Source organism: Fulmarus glacialis, unplaced genomic scaffold (genome assembly GCF_000690835.1).
Source record: "Fulmarus glacialis isolate BGI_N327 unplaced genomic scaffold, ASM69083v1 scaffold3235, whole genome shotgun sequence".
Classification (NCBI taxonomy): Eukaryota; Metazoa; Chordata; class Aves; order Procellariiformes; family Procellariidae; genus Fulmarus; species Fulmarus glacialis.
In genome coordinates, this window is record NW_009213497.1 from 16,875 (window position 1) to 33,922 (window position 17,048).

General features: G+C 37.5%; 1 protein-coding gene across 1 annotated transcript in view; it reads left to right on the forward strand.

Moving 5' to 3' along the window:
- Window positions 1–10,470: 10,470 nt before the first annotated feature.
- The window catches only part of LOC104077088 (leucyl-cystinyl aminopeptidase-like), a gene marked incomplete at its 3' end in the record, with an annotated part of 12,065 nt that continues 5,487 nt past the window's right edge, over window positions 10,471–17,048 (forward strand). Inside the window, exons 1-2 of the mRNA XM_009578201.1 lie at window positions 10,471–11,282; window positions 15,089–15,227. Of these exons, the coding sequence (XP_009576496.1) occupies window positions 10,471–11,282; window positions 15,089–15,227 (951 nt within the window). The remainder of the gene's footprint in view (window positions 11,283–15,088; window positions 15,228–17,048) is intronic.

Here is a 17,048-nt window from a genome sequence, read left to right on the forward strand (position 1 = left end):
TGATACAAATGGCAAATCTAATCCTTAAAGGATGGTAACTAGGTGGTAGCAGGAAACCTGCAGTTCTGGGAATAATTCCATTCCGAGCATGAAATATTGCTAGCAAATCAACTACAGAAACTTTCCAAGAGTGTATTTTGCATTACTGCATAAGTATTTCATTTCCACTGCACCGATTTTTTTTTTTTTTTTTATGCTGAAGACTTCTTTTCTTGAGGTAGTGAGTAATCAGTGAAATAGACAGAAGGTAATGCTAAGGTAAGGTAAAGGAGTTCTAGATTCATATTTCTGCAGATTTTTTTTTGAGAATAGAATTGCATGTAAAGTCTGTCTAGATTGACCATCAGTTGTTTTGGTTGTCTGTGACAGCAAGAACTGGACTGTGTAGCTCCAGGGGTTCCAGTCAGTGCTTTATTCCTACTGTTTAGTTCTCTCATTCAGCAGAGATGGAAGGGAATTTTGCTTCACAAGTAACTTTGGAGGCAGTCTCCTTTCAAGTGTGTCAAAAGGTGATGAAGCTACTATGTACTCAATGTTCAGGTGGACTGAGAGGCTCCATCCCATTCTTCTGGACTGTCTATAAACATTAGGATGACAAGCAATTCTGCAGATGAGTGGGTCCATTCATCTGTTTGCTCTAACTGTTCAAAAGCTACACTCTACTTCATATGTATGCCCCATGCTCAGAAAGCATGACTTTCCTTTCATAGCTGCTGATGCTACATCAACAGGGAATTACAGTTTAAATTGAAGTAAAGGTTAACTACCGGTACAACTACAATTAACTACTACTACAACTGCTTTTAGCCAGTTGATTTAAGTGTCTCTTATATAATACTTTGTTCAGATCATGAAGTGAAAATGATTTGCCTAAGCAAGCAAGCAGTCGTAAGGCTGGAAATCTGTGGAGAGTTCATAGAACTACTGCCAGTTTATCTAATGCATTTTTTGCTACAAGCTACTACACAGTTGAGCATTTGAGGGCACTTTTCATGTAAATATTTGCTGAGATCAATAATTTTATCTAAGGGATCATGGTCTGGGTTTCTTACAGAACTGAGGTTATTTCTGATTTGACCAGCAGGTTTTGAAATTGCAGTAACACAGAAAGAAACTCCGAAGCTGCATCCAAACATTCAGAAAGACCCCAAAGAAGACTTTAGACAGGAGGAGCTTTGTTACTCATAAGCACTTGTAGACTGAGCAGTTGCTGGCATATGCAGCCAGGAATTAAACAATGGTAATTATTTGTATTCTTTGATAATTTTGTAGAAATTGGAAAAAAATTGGATGTCCCCTAGTGGTGAGATAATGTCTTCTATGTATTCAAATCCTGTGCCAAAGATCTTAAGATACAGTGTATAAGTAGGACATAATAGATATGGATTTGAATGATGCCTAAATAAAAAGGGAAAGGGGAATATGAAAAACAAAGAAAAAAATTGCTTCTATATCTACCTCTTTCAAGGTTTTTATTCTTAAAGTCTTTATTTATTTCTCTTTCATTAAACTATTGTTATAAAATATTGTAGATTTTCTAAGTTGTCACTTCTGTTTCTTGATCTTTCTTGTCTTGTTTCATTTGCTGAAGTGGTTAGGTGGGGTGGAGTGTAACAGCATTTGAGTAATTTCCTTCTCTGCTGGATTTTTGAAACTCCTTGCTGATTTATTAGATTATGCAGTTCATAAATAGCATTAACTAAGGTTTCTAGCCTTATTTTATCTTTAAATTTAGAAAAATATCAAGTTTCTTTCTAAGAAAATGTTAACAATGAAAGTTTTAAGCATGCATTTTCAAAGGCTACCAATGCAGATGTTTAGCTGTCAGTTAAACCTCTACTTCTTTGCAAGCCAAGGCTATTTTATTCCTCATCTGTTGAAAAAAAAGTTGGATTACAAGTTGTACTTATCTATACCAGGTATTCTTATTTCTGTTGACTTACACTCTAATGCTTATTTGCAGTGATAAAAATTCTAACTAGTGGTGTTTGGAACTAGTGATTTTTGATTGGCAGTCTCCACTGAGGAAGTGATTGCACTTTCTGAAACACTTTGCACCTTTTGGATTTCCAGTGTAGTATTTAGAATCTCAGTTTTCTTCAAAGTGCTTCTCTATGCCAGTTTCAGCACCTGTGAAAAGGCATCTGTGTTTTGGAACTCCCCTTTGGGCTGCCTGTCTCCCTTCTTTCCCCTCAGGCGAGGCAGAAACAATAATCGCAACAATCATTTTGGCTGAGAATAAGATGAAGATTTGGAGCAAGACTCAAGCAATAAGCCCAACACGGGGTCCACAAATAAGAGTGAATGTTCCCCTCTTTCTTCTATGAAAACTTTAATGTTTTGCAGTTTGGAATTGTGGAGGTTGATTTGTTGCCTGTTAAGCAGAATTGGTTAACTAACATTAGTAGGAGCAGAGCCTGGGTATATAGTTTTAATTTTTGCAATTCTATTAAAATTATACTTTTACTAAGTAACTCAGCATAAACTAACAGATTTATGGCTTTGATTAGGTAAATGTGGAAGATGGGTCTATGCCAAATTGAATTAACAAAAAAACTTAGAGAAGGGTGGTTGAAAACCATATACTGGGTTGCTTTTCCATTGTAATACTTCTGAAATTTTAGTCAGGACAGAGAGATTTGGAATATTAAGAGAACATTTCTCTCTCCCTATCCTCCTTTTATTTGAGGCTAAAGATGCAGATTTGGGGACAGACAGTTAGGGAGAAAGGGCGTAACCCTTTAGTAGTCTTTCCAAAACCTTAGTGTCTCAAATGTCCTTATACACATTTTAGATAACTATTTAATGTGGAAAATTACATTTTTGTTTCTACAGTCAAGTCTAGCTTTTCTCTCCTGCCATGCATTAAGAATAATTTTTTTCTAATGACAGACTTAGTGGTTTGTACATTTAAAAAAGACTTATTTTAAATTTAAAATAAAAAGTAGCATTTGTTTATATGTTGGTTTAATCTTAACAAACCCATAAAATTTCTGAAAGCTTGCTGAATATTGCTTATGCTGTTTTCTTATAGCTTGTTTTCCTCCTCCTTGCATTCAAACTGTACAACACAACTTCCTCTGTTTTTATTGGCTCTCACATTTCATGTTGTTCTTGTCTCTATCTTGCAAGGAGTGATGACATGACACATGTGTGAGAAATTTCACTATGTAAACCTGAAGTAGGTGTATTTTTGTTTTCCTCTCTCATAAATATAGGTGAATACTATACTGTGAGTAACATGTTCATCCTTTTCTTAAAATAACAGATTCTACAGCAAGTAGACCTATTACTCACAAAATTTCTAGTGCCATGTCTGCATAGGCAACTGCACGGGTCATGTTACCTCTTAAAGACACTGCAAGAGTAGCAGAAAAAATTTATACGTTTGTCTTGGCTATAATAGGTTCTTTTTAAATTGTGGAGTGCTTCCAATTATTTTTTTTCAGATACGATGGGAAACTGTAATTTCACTAAGCAAAACAGGAATTTTAAGTTTCAATGCAAACATTCTTCTGATACCTAATTTTCAACCTTTTTTTTTCTTTTGCTGGGAACATGGTTGTACTGTGCTTTTGATACAACACAGTGCAGTGACTTCACCTGTCATTATTTCTGCAAAGTTTCTTCATTGGCTCTTCCATGTGACATAGTGCTAGTTACTGACAAGGATTTAAAGAGCAGTAGCATGTTTATAATCTTTGTATCCATGGCTATGTATGAGTGACCTGCTTTAGCCTTCACTATCACATTCCTTTCCTTTTTTACTAGTTCCAAAGTCCAAATAAAGGAGAGAAGATCAGGTTCCATGTGCTATAACCAGTCTTACTATTTTTGTGACAATCCATCTGTCCTCTTGAAGTGTGCTTACCTGCCATACACAGTGTATTTGCAAGTGCTTGTAAGTGCTTCAAATCTTTTCTTGGAGTCTTGTAATCAAACAGCTTTCTGCTGCTTGCTAAAACTTAAGAGTGTAAAACTAATTTTCCAATGCTTAAGGAATAGTGGAGCCTTTGCTCTTTTGATGTTAGACTGTGTGACACAGTATTTGTCTTGCTGGCACCTTTCTCAAACTCACTTTACCATCGTAGTAGCAGGTTCATTCATGTATTAGGAACCACATATTCTGAGCTTACTATCTGTGCTGAAATCTTGCAAGCGTTTCTACTTCTGGAAAAGGTGGCATTTAAACAGGTACATGAACATAAAATAGATCTTTAGAAGGAAAAAAACACCTCAAAGTTGCTTTTCGCCCTGTTGGATGGTCTTAGCAAATGCAACCAGTCTTTAGCAGGAACAAAATCCATGTGGTTTGTCTATGGAATTTGCTATTTAGTCACCGCTGCTTCTGCTAAGAAAAGGCCAATGCTTTCAAAGTTGGACATAAAAGTTAGGTATGTAAAACAGTATTATGGCCCTGAATAATTAACCCCATTGTTAAACACCTGTAGCTATTCCTGAAATCATTGGACAGAATTATTCTTTGACATAGTATCAGTGAGTTGCTTGGTAGCAAGTCAGGTAGCAAAACAAGTACTTTGTTCATAGTTTTTCTGTGTTCTTTCCCAATAAACCACACACAGAACACATTGACACATTAGTAGATGTGTATTTTTAGGCAGCAGTAACTCCACACCCTCTTTCCCATTAATTAAATGCAACTGAAGTAGTTTACATTCTGTGTGAATCAATTTTTACACCAGCTAGGAGGCATACTTTATACAGGGCCATTTGGTCTGGCCTTCGGTTTTGCTACATCTGCTGGTCTGTGACAACATGCTACCCGATAGTTGTTTGGCTTCTAGGTTATTCCAGGGTAATAGAAAGTTTCCTGTGCTTATCTCTGCAGTAGCGGTTTGGTTGCTACAAAATGCCAGGTGTTACTGTAATTCTTTTAACATTTCTTTCAGTAAAAATACTGTGTGATACCTGCGCATTATTTAAAAGATGATAATGTGCTGAACTTCAGTCTCAGAAAGTTGTGACAGTCTGTCTGACTCTACCAATAGGATTTGTGGGGTTTAAATTATGCAGTTTTTTAATTTTAACCTCTTAATTAGAACATGGAAAGTTGAAAAAAGAACAATTGCCTTCAAGCATTTTCTGCATACATTTTAAAAAAGAATGAACTTGAGGAATGGGTCACATAGATTCATACGAGAATTTTGAATGTTGAGATTTCAGTTTTGAGGTAGAATACCCAGACATGAATCCTGATAGCCAAGAGGTTACTGATTTTGTTTTGCGAGGGAAAAGTACGTCCTTCTAGCATTATAAAGAGGTATCAATAGCATTATAGTAAGATACTGACTCTGAAAAATAAAGGAATAATGACCATTTTTATTCTACAGAATATTTGTAATGGATTCCAAAACCAAAACATCGTAAGATGCTTCATTGCTGCACATACTGAGATTCATTACATGGTGTTGCCTGAGGCTTTTACACTTCAGGGGAAAGCTTACGTTCTCCTCCTTAATGGGGGTGAAGCTCTTCAGACAAAATAAATATTTGGAGCAAACGCTAGACAGTTTTACTGCAGCCCCTGATTGTCCCTGCATGATCATCTTTTATACTGAACTTGAGTATTGTAGTAAAGTTCCTTTGTAAGTTAAAAGACTAATTTGTGAAAGGATATGGAAGTAGAAGATGTGTCTTGTAGGAACAAGATAAGGGACCTCCTTCTGTTTAGCTTGGTCTGATTAATTACTCACCATTGTGCCACTTTTTACCACCTAGATATGAGTATGCTGTTCACATTAGCAAAGGATGCAGTACATACACCACGCTTACTGTACTGTTGGCTTGTCCTGTTGTAAACTGCATTTGAATTTCATGTCCAAGCATTCTGTCCTCTTTGCAGAAAACAACAGACCAGGCTTGTTATAATCCCTGAATATTGTAATGAGGCGCTATGTTGCAATAGGTTTTTGGGCATCTGCGTTGCAGGAGGCAACTATAAAGAAACTTTTTGAAAACGATCACTTTTGAGAAAATGTCTGCCTTCCTTCAGCTTTGCCGTATTAGGAGGGTTGGCTTGCTGGGTTAGTTTATCTATTTAGTTTTTAACTTCACATCTCTTCTTAGGATTGTTTCTAAACTGTGAGTATCCACATTGTTCTCTGCTAGATGTAATAATAGATCACGTTTTGAGGAAGATGTTGAAAATCTCTAATTTTAAGATTACAAATTTGTGAAAGAATTGTGTAAAATCACTTTTACTTGGATGTGTTTGAGCTTTTAGCTGCTGTAGCTGAAAGCTTAAGCTTTAAGCTTTTAGTGTCATGTCATTAGTGCTAATTAGGGAGGAACAAGACTTAGCCCCATGACTTTTTTTTTACCTCCTTGTTCACTCTCACACTAAGCTTATGTTTAGTAAAGATATAGATTTAAATTGCCATGCCTGATAACAGATAATTTTTGTAGTGCATTTTAGCAGCTTAGATCAGTACTTCCTTAATTACGGACTAGTGTGACCACAAATGGCTCTAGTGCACCTCCAGCCTCTGGCATGGCAGTGGTAGTTCACTGGAACCATGCAGCTTCTTTACAGGTTAAAGTTCCCTAGTCTTGCAGTTATACTAATTTTTCCTGCGTCATATTTGGAATCTGAATTAATCTGCTTGAATATCCGAATTAATTTGCTTTTAGTATGTTTTACAATGGGAATGTTTGCCTCTTGGCCATACTTGGTGTGAAAGATGACGGTGAAATGTGATGATTGCAATCATGTTCTTCAGGCTGCTGCTTATTCCTTATGGCTTGTTTCAGTTTAAGAATACCTTTTTTTTGTCCTTCCTATGGGATTTTTAGCTCATATTGTAGCAGCTCATGGGTTAAAACTGAAAGGTCATAAGAGTTCAATTCACATGATTGATGACTCACACTATCATGTTACAAATTCCGATGAACCACCAGGAAGCAAACAGACCTGAGTTATTCTGAGTGTAAAAGCTTTAAATGTGTTTGCCATGGTTGCTCTCCAAAAAGTAGCCTGACTTCTATGCTTCTGTGAATGCATATGTCAGCATAAATAACTCCAGTAACCTTCTGATACTTTGTCTATGTGCTTTCCAGTGGAGACTAGTAGTCTGGTGATGCCCTTGATCTTCAGTAAAGTTCTGATCTTACAGATTTTCAGCACTACAGAACAACCAAGACTTTGATTGCTTCCAATTTTTGCAAATACTTCCATAGAAATTGTTTTTAACTGTTTTTTTCCTAGAAACGAGTGTCTCTTCAGTATTAAAACTGTGAATTGCCTTGAAACTAACTTTTGTTTTAGCTTTTCTATCTTAGTTTCAGTTTGAGATTTTTTGTATAATTCTTTTTGACTAAAAGAGTTATTAGTGCCTGCATGCAACTTTGAAAATATTAAGATAGTTGGCTTTGGAAGAATAAGCTAGAGAATAAGCTCTTCAAAAAGCAAACTGTTCTTATGAACTGATGAAGCCTTTTTTCTGCCAGACTTATGCTCTTTATCTTTCTCCTCCTTCCCTCTGCAGTGCCGCCCCTGTCTTCTACCTCTTTTGCGGGCCATGCAGCAACACATGCCATGGCTGGGGTTGGAGCTGTGTACTGATTGGCTGCTACCTTTTGGAATGGTTAAGATGTGAGTCTTAATACCTGCCTTTTCTCCATAGCAGATACTGATTTGGGTGTCTTCTACTAGCAGCTGGTTGTTTTGGGATGAGATTGCATTGGGACTTGAAGAAATTTGATCTTGAGTCTGTTTTCAAATGTGATTGAAGCTAGCCAGCAGATTTGAAAAGGAACCAGCTGAGGGAGTAATCAACAAGAATTTCTGCTAGAAGTAGTTTAGTGAATTCTTGATAAACTATGTTTGGGTAGAGGAATTGTAAAAGAGCTTCCGTTGCACGATACTTTGTCTTTCCACTCTTTTTTTCTCCACTGGTTTGTCTGTGTGTTTTCACTTGTAACTTAGCTTTCTATCCTCTTTCTTTACTCTGTGAGGACTCCAATCTGATAATATGAGTGCACATGCTCTCATGTAGAGAGAGACCATAGTGCTGGACCACTGCACTGCAAACGCAGCCTGAAGGCTGGAACATGAGCACTGTACTGGGAAATGCCATAAGGACAGAAACTTTTAGAAGCTGCTTTTGCCTGGAGGTTGAAGGAGATGACCTCCTGAAGTCACTTCCAACCTCAGGTATCCTGTGACCCTATGATCCTATTCCTAGTCAGAGCAGCATGTTTGCAATGGAACAAAGGGTGAGCAGGTAGATCGAAATTCCAGCAAACTCCCTGCTTTCATGGATCTCCATATTGCTTGTTCAGATTGACCAGTGCACCTTCCTCTTACTGACTTTTGTGGGATAGGATTTTTTATTTTCTTTTTTCTTATTTTAAGGTCTTTGCAAAGAAATGTCCAAGGTTGATCTTTTTTAAAGTAATGCAGTAGTTTTTTGTTTGAGATGCAAGGTGCTGTTTCATGAAGCTATTATTTGGTTTGAAGGTATCTGAATAGTCTGTCAGTCTAACTCTGAAATAAGTGGCAGGCAAGTATTATTAGAGGTTTAATACGCAGATATCACACAAAGAGAAAAGCATGGTAGAATGTGGGCTAGAATAAGAATTCTTGCTCTGTCCTTTTCGGTGTTATGGCTACTGGCACTATAGTTTTCTGAGTTTGTGGCCTTGACACATTTTAGAGTAAATGTTGAGGAGTTTGGTATATGTGGTTTGCAAATATTCTTGCCATCTTTTCTTTAAAATGTTTTATTTTCACCTTCGAGAATTTCAGCCATATAGAAACCTGACTGTAAAAAAAAAAAAAAAAAAAAAAAAAAAAGGCTACTGCCAAACCACCAAATCTTTGCCCTCCCAATATCTTTCATTAGCCTTTTTCAACATTTTAAGTCCTATCAAACAACTATATATGGTTATATTCCTGAAATTATTTGTGTAATTTATTTCTGCGTAATATTATCCTCAATTATTGGATGCAAGCTTAGCAATATAGATACAATCAGCAATGTATTATAGGAACACTGATATTCTAGGCAGTATATAGATTGGCAAAATGTACATTCTTGTCAGAAATTAATAAAAGTCAACCTACTTTTCAGTATAATTAGATCCAAAGAAAAATTTATCTTTCTTGTTCTGAAAACATAGAATGTGGAGGATAGAGGGTGACGTGATTATTGTTCAGTTAGCAGTAGATCTTCATGTCTGAAAGAGATTAGTTTCATTTCTGAAGCCTTGCAGCTGGACGAAAGTTTCGTCTAGTCCCTTAAGTAGAAGCTGTGACAGGGGACTAATTCAAATTAACTAATTTCAAGGCCCTAAAAAGTTGGTAATGGCATTTCTTGGGCTTTTTGGGAGAGAAATCATATAGATGGCTTTTCCATTTGAGTTGGTTTGTTCTCTAGACAACTATGGGATGTCCTAACAAAAGCCAATCAACATCATTTCTATGTTGTTTATAGTGCTTTGGATTAAATACAGTATGAAAAAAAGTTCTTTGCTCCTCAGTTAGCTACTTTTGGGTGTCCATGTCCCATTCCCTGTATATACTTCTTTTCAACAGCGTTTTTAATTTTTTCCACTTTCCACTGAGTAGGTTAGCTGAAAGATAACCTTTTACATAAACAGTTATAGACATGACCAGAAGTTTGATTAAAATATAACTGCATGTAGAATATGAGAATATGCTTTTAAAATTTGGTATGAATTTCAATTCTTCTTTTATGTTCAGTGATCTGTTATCTATTAAGGACAAATTTTATGGAGACACACAGTCTGATTGGCACTGATTTAACTTCTGACCTGTATGGATTGTTTCAAGGGTTGTATGAGCTAGATCTTAAATGAAGATGTGAGTTGGAACAGTAATTTTTATACTGCCATTTTTATGTGAGAAATATTTTTTATCTTTTTTGGGGGGGGGCGGGGAATGAAGTTTAAAAATGTCGAATGGATATTTTGTTTGTGTAGCTGCTAGCACATTGGCAGTTTTTCTCTCCTATTAAGGAACTCAGTAAGTAGCATATTCAGAAACACCTCTAGAACTGTATTGTCTGCCTGTGCTTTACCCTGCAACATAAAGAATATTCCTTCTTAACTAATTTATTTGAATACAAATATAGTTTACTGGGGTAGAGGAAATGTAGCCAAGACACTGACATCAGTGAACTGGGAGTGCTATGCAGTGATATATCTGATCCCCAATTATGGTGCAAGACACATGATTGAGTACGCGCAACGGAAGCATCCTTTTGAAGATACTGAACGAAAAATTACAGTAGGCAGAAAAGCTCAGAAATGTTTTCTGAAAACAAACCTGAGAGAGAAAATTGAAGAGCTCTTGATCGTATATGCTGTAAAAGTGTTTCCCATTCTGTAATTCAGTAAGCTATCTTTGGGGTATTATAATCATGCTTTTTGTTTATCATGTAACATATGGTCTTTTCTTTTTCAGATCGAATTCAGTTACCCAGGAATATGATTGAAAACAGTATGTTTGAAGAAGAGCCCGATGTGGTTGACTTGGCAAAAGAGCCTTGTTTACATCCCCTGGAGCCTGATGAAGTGGAGTATGAACCAAGGAGCTCCCGGCTCTTGGTGCGTGGCCTTGGAGAGCATGAAATGGACGATGATGAAGAGGATTATGAGTCATCAGCAAAGTTGCTGGGGATGTCCTTCATGAACAGAAGCTCGGGTCTCCGGAATAACATGTCTGTCTATAGACAAAATCCAAATGGATCATGTTCGGTGCCCTCTACGAGGACCATGGTGGTTTGCACAGTTGTTCTTGTGATTGCAGTTTCATTAATAATGGCAATTTATCTTCTTCCCAAATGTACCTTTACCAAAGAAGGCTGCCATAAAAAAAAACATACAATGGAACTAATATACCCTTTGGCAACCAATGGAAAACTATTTCCATGGGCAAAAATTAGACTTCCTGCTGCTGTTGTACCACTGCATTATGATCTTGTCTTGCAGCCAAACCTAACTACTCTGAAATTTGCAGGCTCTGTAAAGATAGTGGTTAACATTGTCCAGGTAACTTGGAAGATCGTACTTCACAGCTCAGGACTTAATATCACCAAGGCAACCATTACTTCAGCAGATCAAGCAAAGCCAGTTGAATTCCTGGAATATCCATTGCATGACCAGATTGCAGTCATGGCTCCTGAGGCTCTCCTTGTAGGACAGAATTATACTGTCAACATAGAATATTCATCTAATTTATCAGATACCTATTACGGGTTTTACAAAATTTCTTACAAGGATGAGAATTCTAAGCAAAGGTATGCCCACAAATGCAGCTTCTCTTTTCTGTCACTTCTAGATTGTGCTTTGATAATAGAAATAACCAGGGTTGCTTTTTCTATTAGATGTTTCATACAACTGATTCCTGTTGAGCAAAATTGATCTTTAATCTCCTGATTAATCTACCTGAAAAATGTCATTCATGGATGAGTTCATTAAGTCAGGACAGCCTCTCCATCAGTTAAAAATGTAGTGCAGTATAGTGGTTGTAGGTAGCTATAGCGTGGCTTTGTGTTTGTTTAATTTTTAGTGTCTCTCTTTGGAAATTCTTCGCGCATCTCTCGAGTCCCTGAGTCTCAAGGCAGGGACTGGCAGTACAAAGTACCGTCGTAGGAGAAGATCAGGTCCGAGACCATCTGAGGAACCTGAACATACACAAGTTCATAGGACCCAATGAGATGCAACCCACAATCCTAAGGGAACTGGGAGATGTAGTTGCCAAGCCGCTCTCAATCAATATTTGAAAAGTCATGGCAGTCGGGTGAAGTCCCCAGTGACTGGAGAAAAAAGAAACATCATACTTGTTTTTAAAAAGGGTAAATCAGTGCTTTTTACCAAGAAGATTAAAGAAATCACCACCCACCACCACCACCCACTTCAAATGAGCCTTACACTGGTCATGCCTTTGTTGGCACGTAATTATCCATGGAGTTTTTCTAGAAACAGAGCGGTGCAATAAACAAAAGACGGAAAGAGCAGTGTGGGTCAGTCCAGGACCAGCTGACAGGAAAGTAGTTTTGAAGGGCCCACAAAACAAATGCTAAATAAAGACATAAAACACTTCCCAGCTTGTTCTAACAAATGATAAGATCTAAAGCTTTAAAAAAAAAAGGTTAAATGGAATGTAAAGGAAAAAGCAAGAAAAAACAATGTTATCAGTGTTACAAATCTTTGCAACAACAGAGAGTTTGTACAGAAATTCCCAAAATATTAGTAAGTAGATTTCGTCTCCTGAATGGGGAAGGCAGAACTTAAAATTAGCACCACCAACCCAACCTTTTACAAATTGACAATATAGACTTGAAATAATTCCCTGGGAAGAGGATCACACTGAGATTGTGTTTATTTTCAGTTACTTAAAACAAGACCCTTCATTGACCTGTTGCAAACTTTTTCAGTGAGACTCCTTGAAGAATAAAACATAAGTGTGGCAAATTTGTTTATAATTTTTCTCTCTCCAGTGAGATATGATAACTATACGCTGCTGATGTTTCAATTATTTAAGTCCCTCAATGATAGCTCATCTTTAAAAAAATAAACAAAACAAGGTACTCAGTGTAAAGATGATTTCATAGACTGTTAGGAAGCTGCATAACATAAGAAAGATATATTTCTATTCTATTCTCTAAACAAAAACCCAGGATATTTTGTTGCAGATTCAGCAGGCCTCTCTAAGTATTAACAACAGACATTTAAACCAAAACTTGTTTATTTTTCTAAAGTTTACTTACAGTTTGCCTTTAAAACTCCCTTTATCTAGATCCTAGTGGGTCTATGACAGCACTGAATTGTACAAGAAAATAAGTTGGCTGCCACATTTGTTTTCAAATATATGCAAAATCTGGTGCATTCAGATGAACTGTGGAACATTAAGTGGGTTCTTGAACTGGTCAGCAACAGAGATAAGGCAGGAGCTCTCTTCTCTTTACTCCTATGTGTTCCTGTTGGTCCTCACGTGAGGTAGTCTAAGGGGCTTTCTTTAAGAGATCAAGAATTTTAAGAAATAAATTTGAGTTAAAGGATTGCTGATCTGTTTCAGTTTGCCTGCATCTCCAGTGAACGTGGGTGTGTTTACTGAGGTGCAAATGTAGATGACTGTTCAGATCCCCCAGGTAAAGTGCTGCTTGATAAGCCTCTTATGAAAGGGCTGTACCTGAGCATATACAAAAACATTATAGTGTATGCATGATCGTTAGAGAGAATCTGTTGCCACTTGGAAAACCGCTGATAGGCTTCAGAATTCTGTCATTATAACAAAAATGCCAGAAGTTGTCTCTGTGTTGCGGAATGCATTGGATAATAAAGAATCACAAGGAGTATAGATTGCATCAGACGAACATAATCACAAGATGAAATGAAACAGACCTAAGTAGCTTATCACAAACCTTAAAGACATGCATTACCTTGAAGTAAGTGGGAGTAAGAATACAGTAAGTGTAGAAGGCAAAAATCACTTGAATGATTAGCCTCTTTTTGAATTTCCATGGTTTTTCCTATTCTGATGTAGCTGAAGCTTTGTTTTCTCCTTGTACGTACTGTAGTAGAAAGACAAAGTGTAAGTGTTCACAGAGGAAAAAGATGATCTGTCAGTAAGTTCTTGAGTTTTTGTCCCCCTTCAGTTCAGTGCTACGTGCTTTTGTTCAGGGACAGGATGTAGCACATGCTTTAACTTGTATGCTTTCCAGTAAATCCTTTTCAGATAACTCTTTGCTGATATCTTCCTTTCCATTGCCTTGCCTGCCTCATCTATTTCTAGGGGCTTTGTCTCTGTATGTTTAATGTCAGTGGTTTTACAAATGCAGGCTACTTTGACAACCTCTGTTGTTACTGCATTTTCTGTATAAAACTCAAGCTGTCAAGCTGCTTTTGCAAGAAAATGTCTTTTCTTCTAGTTTAGTTTTCTTTTCTTTTGAAGATTTTTTATATTGCCACCAAAAACAGTAAAATTATCAAATGGCAAAATAGCTCACTGTCGCCAGATGCAAATTTAAAAAAAAAAATGTTGGGCCTTACTTACATTTTTATGCAGAATGGTTCTTTATTGTTTGTTTTTCTTCTGTAAAATCTTGGGGTAATGGAAAAAAAGAAAAAGGCACTTACTGCATCAACCTCAAGATTGTCGGTGAGCAGGAAGAGAAGAGTAAGAAGTTGAAAGCAGGCATAGAGATTAATCTTATGAATTGTAAGCAGTGTGCCTCCTCAGAAAATTTGTAGGTCGAAAAATGTTGGAGTCATGGTGCAGAAGAAAAGAAAAACCCCAAAAACTTGTAGGTAGCTTGGCAGTAAGTTTAAAAAAAAAAAAAAACCCACAAAAAAACCCCCCACAAAACAAAAGGCAAAAGCAACGTGAACAGCTGTTCTCGCCACTGTTTAGCTCCAGTAAATAAAAAACTTAAATTTGCAAACTTCTTGTTGAGCTCCCAGGGCTGTCTTGCAGGAGCAGAATACAAGTCAGAGATGCTCTATAGGAAAAGCAGTAAATTCTGCATCTAGTTAGTATCAAAATACTGGAGAAGGAATGTAGACTTCTGAGAAGTTCTCCTGTCATATGACTGGATTAGAGACAAGACAGTGCATGAACTTACACAGAGTCCATCTACTAGCCAGCAAGGGGAGCAGGCATCAGTTAGATGAACTGTGGGACCATCTGCAGGAGGAGGCATGACAATTAGATGAAGAAGCTTCCTTGTAGTCCCATCCGCTGCTGAGGTTTCAAAACTTTCATTTAGTGGGCATGCTCACTAATTTAATTTTTTAATCTCCTTTTTGTTCCCTCTCACTGGAAACTGGCTGGCTTATATTTTGATGATTGTTCTGTAATTGGGTTATTACAGGTGTATTCTTTTTTGTAAGAAAGAAGAAAACAACCAGCAAATTAGTCCTCAAATAAAAAACTTGTTAATGAAACATTTATTCTGACTGGACCAACCCTGTCATCTACCATTCAGAAAGCTTCTCCCATAACAAGCTCTTACAGAGTTTGGGGAAAAATGACCGTTCTATCATAAATAAACTGACATTTATCCTTTTCATAATTCTTAATTTGCTCTTCTCTTCCCATTAGGTGGTTTGCGGCAACTCAGTTTGAACCTCTGGCAGCAAGGTCTGCGTTTCCGTGCTTTGATGAACCAGCATTTAAAGCTACATTTTTAATCAAGATCAAAAGAGATGAGAAACTTTCCACTCTGTCAAATATGCCAAAGGTACCAGCTTTTGTAGAGGAATTTTAGTAGAGCTGCTGCCTAGGTAATCTGTTTAAGTGCTTTGCATTGTGTTTTTGTTGCATTAATGTCAGGGGATTGACTTGAGTGGATAAGCTATGAACTGTATGACTTTATAATAAAACAACTGTCTCTTCCTCAAAGACTTGAACTAAGTATCTTCATAGAGAAAACAACTGTTCAGTGCACTGCACAGCGTAGGATGTTATTGTAGGCTTGAATGGCTATCGGAGGGATTCCTGTTGAATTTAAATGAATCATTATTTTGCAGGAGTTCTGTTGTTGGATACCTCAGTCTCAACAGCCCTTAAGATTCTCTTTTGAGTTTTCTGTGTTTGCTGATACTGTGCATGCACAGAATACTGGAATATCTTTATCAACAGTTTGTGTAACTAGCAACACTCTCTGTGAAAGATTTTCCTGAACTTGAAGAATGTGCTTTTGAGCCTAAATGAGGGGAAGTAGGGTGTGAATACAGGGTCAACCCCAGAATATGAATGAGGGATCTGAAATTCCTTCAGCTAGATGTTTTCAGGTAAAATCTTGTAAGACCATATCTGAACTTTATGGTGATGCTTTATGCCATTAAGCCTTTGCAGAAACCTTTATAAAAGCCTAATTCATTTACACAGACCAGCAAGACTAACTTACTACCTGGTCTGTGTCTGAACTAGGACCTCTCTCATGAAAACGTTACTACCATTTATCACCCAACAGAAACTTATTAATATTGACATTGATCTAACCAGTAATGAAAAAAATTATACCCTTGGTGGTGGTGGGACACACTTGTACACTGTGCAGTTTGGGTTCCAGAAGGTTGTCAAAAGCCCAGGTGCTGATGCAGCTACTCTGTTTTTGAAAACCAAGCTAATAACTGCAACCTTGTGAAATAATATCTTTTCACAATACATGAATGTTTATGTTCCTGGAGTCATGGTGATTCTCAACCATTGCTTTAAGAGGATTGCAGCACTTTAGTTTATGTCCAGGCCTAAGAGGACTTTATTTGCTGCTCTTTTCTTCACAGAGGGAAGAAGCAGACTCTGCTGGAAAACTCTTGTGTTTTATGTAAACAAGAAAGGGTGCTCACTTACCTTCTTCTGCTAGGATGAGTGGCTAAGGCAACTTTCAACAGCTTCCATAGTTCTTCATGTACAAAAAGTAAATTATGGTTTACAATTGCTGCATGTGTGCAGCAGACATTTCTGAGCTAATTGCATATAGTTGCTAAAAGTCTATCCTATTCTTCAGTGTACTCTCCACGGATGATGGGTGCTCTGAAAGACGCTGATGGGTTCTCTGAAAGACCAAGAGCATTTTTGTTTTGGCAACTCAGGAAGAGTGCAGCGATCTCGTTAGGTCATGCAGAGAGGAAATTAGAAAGGCAAAAGCCCAGCTAGAAAGCAATCTGGCCACTGTTGTAAGAGACAAGAAAAAATGTTTTTACAAATATGTTAACAACAAAAAGAGAGCCAAGGAGAATCTCCATCCTTTATTAGATGGGGGGGGAACATTGCCACTAAGGACGAGGAAAAGGCTGAGGTACTTAATGCCTTCTTTGCCTCAGTCTTTAATAGTCAAACCAGTTATCGTCAGGGTATTCAGCCCTCTGAGCTGGAGGTGAGCAGGATGAACTCCCCATAATCCAAGAGTTAACAACCTGCTACGCCACCTGGATGCTGACAAGTCTGTGGGGCCGGATGGGATCCACTCGAGGGTACTGAGGGAGCTGGCGGAGGAGCTTGCCAAGCCACTCTCCATCATTTACCAGCAGTCCTGGTTAACTGGGGAGGTCCCCGA